The sequence below is a fragment of the Acartia tonsa genome, chromosome 2 (genome assembly GCF_053477335.1).
Source record: "Acartia tonsa isolate MP-2025a chromosome 2, ASM5347733v1, whole genome shotgun sequence".
NCBI lineage: Eukaryota > Metazoa > Arthropoda > Copepoda > Calanoida > Acartiidae > Acartia > Acartia tonsa.
Window position 1 is genome coordinate 61,989,386 of NC_137261.1, and position 6,940 is coordinate 61,996,325.

The 6,940-nt window shown below is 28.7% G+C and overlaps 1 protein-coding gene across 1 annotated transcript; it reads left to right on the plus strand.

Annotated features, from left to right (window-relative positions):
- The first annotated feature begins 468 nt into the window (after nucleotides 1-468).
- Nucleotides 469-4,965, plus strand: LOC145312657 (uncharacterized). Its single transcript, XM_080151916.1, has 14 exons — nucleotides 469-495; nucleotides 852-926; nucleotides 1,265-1,339; nucleotides 1,465-1,497; nucleotides 1,650-1,712; nucleotides 1,947-1,997; nucleotides 2,125-2,199; nucleotides 2,282-2,323; nucleotides 2,386-2,460; nucleotides 2,594-2,636; nucleotides 2,863-2,982; nucleotides 3,272-3,361; nucleotides 4,136-4,200; nucleotides 4,826-4,965. Exons 1-14 carry the CDS (start codon nucleotides 469-471, stop codon nucleotides 4,892-4,894), a joined length of 903 nt encoding a protein of 300 aa, XP_080008042.1. The 3' UTR covers nucleotides 4,895-4,965.
- The last annotated feature ends 1,975 nt before the right edge of the window (nucleotides 4,966-6,940 follow it).

The following is a 6,940-nucleotide window of genomic DNA, read 5'->3' on the forward strand; positions in this document are numbered from 1 at the left end:
TATTTTTTATAATAATTCTAACTCTCATAACGTTACAACTCCATTTAAAACATTACTAAAATTAAAATTATCTATTGTATTTCAAATAGTAAAGATATAAATTTCAAGATTTTAGTTGAATCTTTTGCATTTTGGCTATTTGAACCAGGGATCAATTGCAGCAAAATTCTTTATATTTAAATAATATTTTTTTAATATTACAGGAAAAACTTAATGATCATGACAAAACTTTTATTGATGTGCAAGATAAAAATGATGCCTTACAGGTCCTTTTGTTTATCATATCTTTTTTCTCATATTTTCACTACAATTTTTGTATCTAAATACATGGCTTTTTAAACATTGCCACAAAAGTTAATTTTTAGTAATTGTGTACTTTTAGTATCTGTTATTCCAGCAAGCAAATCTGACTCTAAATTGTTTTTCTTTCAGTCACAACTGAATGAGCATGACAAAACTTTTATTGATATGCAAGATGAAAATAATGCATTGAAGGTCCTTATTATTTTTCATATCTCATTTCTTTTATTTTTGTTTTTATTAAAATATTTGTATTTAAATACATTGCTTTCCAAACTTTGCTTCAGAAGTTAATCAATTCAAACATTTTTAAGTAAATAAATGTTTTGAATATCATTTGTTTAATTCAGGAAAAACTAAATGAGTACGATAAAACTTTTGTTGATATGAAAGATAAAAATGATGCTTTGCAGGCCAGTCTATATTTTTTTAACATGTTACTTCTTATTTTAAAATTTTGCAACATACATTAAGTAATTAAATGCATAGTAATTAGAATTGGATGAAGAGAAATGTTAATTTACAGCTTTTAAAATATTAATTATTTTTAGCCCAAACTGGATGAACTAGAGAAAAAGTTGTTTGGAAAGAACCTGAGCAAGCAAAACCAAAATGTTGATTTTGTGGTGAGTTTTTTTTTAACATCATGATTATTTCCATATATTTTTATATATTACAACTTGCTTTGCTGAAACCCTAAAACAGTATTTGGATGACCAAGAAAAGTTAGCTGGTATTCTGTGCCCGTCAAGATTAACAAAAACAGATTCCACTTGTCTAATTAACTAAGTTAACTTCCTAATTTTTACACAAAAAAAGTGAGAAGAAAACATAAAAAAGGAGGTGGGTGCTTTTACCACCCCCCCCCCTCTCCCCTCAGATCTAATAGTTTAAACATTGCTTCTAAAGTTGATGTATTTCTCTAGCTAGTCAATTTGATTACATGTAGATTAATAACTTCTAGTCCAAACTGGATGAACTAGAGAAAAAGTTGGTTGGAATGGACCTGAGCAAGCAAAACCAAAATATTGAATCAATGGTGAGTTTTTTAACTTAACATCATGATTTAGTTTAATACTTAAGGTCAACATGATTTCTAACTTTTTGTTATTGGCATGGGAAAATTTGTTATATATAACTTCTTACTTTTGAAATTTATTTCAGGCTGAATTGGAAACAAGAATATCAGTTATAGAGGTTGGCAATTTTATTGTTTAAATTTTTTATTCATGGCTTAATTTTATGAGCATATATTTGACACTATAAAGAACAATTTAATAAAGGATGGGAGCTTTCTATTACCTCTTATCATTTTTTTTAACAAAAACATGTATAACTATAATGTTTAGTCCAAACAGGATGTTCTTGAAGACAAACTTCTTGCATATGATACAAAAAAAATGGATATACAGGTCTCTCATTATGTTCTTTTTTTAAAATGATCTATTCAATGTTTACCATGGGGTGTACAAAGAAAATGAAATAATTTAACACCACCTTATATTATAAAAATACTAAGGGGGTTGTGTAGTATTATTTATAAATGTTTAAAGGAATTCCTCACAAACTTTGTGGAGGATGTAAACCTATTCCTTTTGTTATAAATATGAGAATTATTGTACCACATATCTTTTATTTTATTTTAGAAAATGATAAGCAAGCTGGAAAATTCACAGATGATCAACAACACTCAAATGGTGAGAAATTTTGATTTTGAATTTGCTTCTTAAAAAATATAATGTAGTGTATAGAAAATACAAATTACTTTTGCCCTTTCAAATTGAATTTAAAGTTTGATCAAAAAAAATTATTTGTTCTTTTTAGGCAAAATTAAAAAACTCAGAAGAGATGGTTTTGAGCATGGAAAATCCTATGGAGTTTGTTAAATTTGCTTTAAAGGTACTGATATTTTTCATTTAATCATTTTCAAAACTACTCTAAATATTTAAGGTTATATTCTTATGTAACTTCTTTGATATAGGCTGCATCTGTTTCAAAAAAGAGTTCAATCATTGCTTTGGAGGTAAATTCATCTTATTTTTTAAATCTTTAGAATAATTAGGTACAATAATTCTAATTTCAAAGGAGATAATGTTTGAGGTGGAAAATGTTCAAAAAAAATTACAGATTGAGCTCAAAAGTCTGGATAATATCAAGAAGGTAAACTCACATTATTTTCAATATCAAATGATCTTATTTAAGTCAAAAAATATTTTTATACCATTTTTTAAGTATTTCAATAAATATTTTTATAAGATTTTAATGTTATTTTATACTTTTTCTTTATTACAAGGCTAACTGTTCATTATATGGAATGGATCATCATCCAAACACAGGTTAAACTTCATTAAACTGTTAGGTCCCTAAGTATGACAAAGAAGTCATATAGGCAAAGTTTAACCTGATTTCATAATTTTGTGAACAGTACAAACAGAAGATAAATTTAAATCAATTCTAAAGATATCACTCATAAAAATATTTTTAATTAACATATTTAGCAAAAGGCTTAGTTTGAAACCTTAATGGTTCTTTTTATTCAAGCTTCTTTGTTTTTATTTTCAGACTTTTGCTACATGTATATTGAGGAGAAGCTGACATGGTATGATGCCAGGAAGAGGTGCCAGCAACTTGGAGGAGATCTTATCAGTATCCACTCACAACAGGAAAATGATCTTGCACAAAGTAAGTTAATTAAATATTACAATTATAAGGTTAAAAACAAACATTAAAATTAAACGTCTACATAAATTCCTAAATTTAAATTCATTTATATTTTTTTTATAAATTGAAAGAATCATTGTAGTGTACACAGCAAAAAAACATATTACAAGAAAATAGTTTAAAACCACCACAGGACCAGAAGCTTTATTTAAAGAGTAGAACTCAATTGACAGTTATCAAAATATTAAGCTTTAGACAGATAGAAAGACATTGTTCTACTTCTTGGATGCACTGTTAAGATTCTATTTAGGTATTTCTAAAGTGCACAAATCATATCCGTGGATTGGCTTGAATGACCAACAAAATGAAAGTATCTTTACATGGTCTGATGGTAGCACAGGTGAAATTTACACTTTGCATTCATGTATAGAAAACATATTATTTATAATACAAAGTAGCTTGATGTCTGTCCGTCCATCCCTTAAGATCTCGGTAACCACTGAACTGATTGGATTCTACTCTTAAGGGTCCTGTGATGGGTTTAGGCTATTTTCTTGGGGGATGTGACAAGAAATATATTTTTTTTTTTACGTAGGTAATCTTTTTTTGTAAACAATGTGTTTACAAAAACATCTTTAAAATGCAACTTAATTCTACAAAGAAACTGATCAAACCCAGTTCATAACCTCTTGAGACAAAGCCCCTTTAGGCTATGGGCAAGGTCCTTTGTACATATAATAAGATGATAAATGGTAAAACAATAATAAAATTTTAAGTAGAGACAAGAAAGTCAACATCCACATATCTCAACAAATAGCACAAGAAATAAAAAACCTTAGCAAATATTGAGTAAAAATTATTTTAATACTAAATTATTCAAGGTGGGAAGGGACAAAAACGTATAATGTGTAGCACAGGAATCATTTTCATTTTTCCAAAAAATAGACTTTGTAGCAGTTCTAATGGTGTGCATAACATTTTTCTCCTATTAACACAAGCCGCGCAGTTTGAATTTTAATATTCTACGCATTTTTTTTACTTACAATTTAAGATACAAAGAAACGCATTCTGCTTCTTTTACTTAAGGATTAAATGTAAATTTTTTCATATGTGACATGTCTATTAAAAGAGCTTTGTCATTATTTATTGTAACTATACTTGCTATTTATTTTAGTGGACTACATAATCCAGTGGTACTCTGGTGACCCAAATGGAGGGGCAAGTGATAACTGTGTTGGTGTAAGTTTATTTCAGTTCCGTTTAACCCTAAAAGATCAGGTGGGCGTTTTCATACCCCCTTATCAATTTGAACTAAAAATCCAAATAAAATCATTAGAAATAGCTCTTTATTTTTCTTCACACCCATGCTAATAATAGTTCCTTGTTAAGTATATGTCATTAAAAGACTTATTTTTCTAAAAATTAACATTAATATGTAAGTAATATAATTTCTACTGGCAGCTATGTTCCTAGGGACACGTAAGATTGTTTCTATTCAATCTGTGTTAAAAATCAGGTGTTTACCAAATTTTTTTTTCGCCGCTAGATGGTGTTAGTTATGTATTTAGCTAATTTCCAAAAATAAACGCAGGGCAGCTTTTTTATTTTTGACGATTTTTCTTAGGAGGTTGGTAATACACTCAACAAAATAGCTTAAAACCTTCCCAGTACCTATGAAGAGCTACACTGTAAAGGAGCACCATATCAGTTTGGCTGTTAGTAAGACCCCTTAATCAAAAAAGAACAGACAGACAGATTAAATGTTATTCTAATAATTACATTGCAATATCATATTATGTTGTGATAAAAAAAAAAACAGTATGGGAGTTTATCAAGGTTTTCATATTACATGTACATTTTGTAGATGAATGGTGATGGTGTATGGTTTGATACTCGCTGTGAGGGAAAAAGGCCTTCATTTTGCAGAGTATGATGGATTTACAAGAATTATATTTTCTGTGCTTTTTTGAAAATGCATTTGATACAGTTATTATTTATGTGTTAAGACTAGTTATAAAACAAAATACTTCCTGTTTTTAGGAGCAAAGCTACTCTATAATTCCAAATGTCTGTTCGTTTGTTAATAAGTAATGATTTGGGAGAAACATGATTTTCTCGGTTCCTATAACATATTGAAGGCTGAAACTTTTTGACAACATTCCCATCATTAAGGAGCATCTTGATTTTAACAAATACTCTAAAAATCTTCTTGTACGTTTTCCCATCAACGATTTTTTAGTGTCATCTTTGTTTTTCAAATAACTGTTCTGTATATGACAAATATAAGATAATAATGATCTGAAACATAAAAGTAATAATGAAACATTAAATATTATACAAGTCATATAGATTAAACTAGAGTTGGCTCAATATAACTATCTCGCTTTCGGCTAGTTACCTATTATGATCTTATAGAACAATTTTGTTGCCACCCTATAAATAGAAAATATAGAAAAAAAATTTTAAGATAAGATAATTTTCTTGGAAAATACTTGCCCAAATTGGTTTTACATTTCTTAGAATCTGTATAATGTATTGGCATGATTTAATAACCAATTTAAAATTTAATTTACTAACCTTTATAAACTGAAATTTTAATTCATACACTTTATTTCACTCTCTCTTTAGATTTAAAAAAAAGACAACATCAAATATGTTTTTGAAAACATGTTGTGTTCATCACAACATGTTGTAACATAAACAGAGGTAGGTAAAAAGAATGCTGTGTTAATGCAGAGAAGGAAAAGAAAGGTGAGGGCAAGGGGAAATATTTTATTTCAATCTTGTATACATTGGCATTTAAAAGAAGACTGTAAAACATATATATATATGTTTCATGATGAAATAGCTCTTTTGGTTGAGACATCAGATTTCAGATGTCAAGGAGGGTGGTTCGAGACCCATGGCTGAAACAATATTTTTTTCAAGGTTATATACTTTGGCATTTAAATTGAGACTATAAAACATATATTTATGTCTTATACTTTGACATTTAAAATAATACTGTTGAAAACAAACATTTTTCTCATGATGAAATAGCTCTTTCGCTTAAGGCGTCAGATTTCAGATATCAAGGATGGTGGTTCAAGACACACCACTGAAACTATATTATTTTCAATATTATATACTTTGGCATTTAAAACAAGACTGTTGAACATTCACATATGTCTCATGCTAAATTAGCTCTTTTGGTTAAGACAACAGGTTTCAGATATCAAGGATGGTGGTTCAAGACACACCACTGAAACAATATTATTTTCAATATTATATACTTTGGCATTTAAAATAAGACTGTTGAACACAAACATATGTCTTATGCTAAATTTGCTCTTTTGGTTAAGACAACAGGTTTCAGATATCAAGGATGGTGGTTCAAGACACACCACTGAAACAATATTATTTTCAATATTATATACTTTGGCATTTAAAATAAGACTGTTGAACACAAACATATGTCTTATGCTAAATTAGCTCTTTTAGTTAAGGCAACAGGTTTCAGATGTCAAGGATGGTGGTTCAAGACACACCACTGAAACATTATAATTTTCAATATTATATACTTTGGCATTTAAAATAAGACTGTTGAACGCTTACATATGTCTCATGCTTAATTAGCTCTTTTGGTTAAGGCAACAGGTTTCAGATGTCAAGGATGGTGGTTCAAGACACACCACTGAAACATTATAATTTTCAATATTATATACTTTGGCATTTAAAATAAGACTGTTGAAAACTCACTTATGTCTCATGCTAAATTAGCTCTTTTGGTTAAGGCATCAGATTTCAGATGTCAAGGATGGTGGTTCAAGACACACCACTGAAAAAATATTTTTTTCAATCTTATATATTTTGGCATTTACAGTAAGACTAAAACAATAAATCTACAAAACATGCATACCCCTGTAGAGATTTGGAGGTTTGGTGAGAAAATGATTTGTTTTACCACTGATATTTGGTTTAATTGATGCGAGATCGAGTC

What these genes read in the sequence shown, in the direction of transcription:
- LOC145312657 (XM_080151916.1), top strand. Translation starts at nt 469, where the DNA reads ATGCAAGATGAAAATAATGCATTGAAG. An exon ending in ACCAAAATGTTGATTTTGTG is followed by an intron (nt 927 to 1,264) that starts GTGAGTTTTTTT and finishes AATAACTTCTAG; the next exon opens with TCCAAACTGGATGAACTAGA. An exon ending in ATGGTCTGATGGTAGCACAG is followed by an intron (nt 3,362 to 4,135) that starts GTGAAATTTACA and finishes TATTTATTTTAG; the next exon opens with TGGACTACATAATCCAGTGG.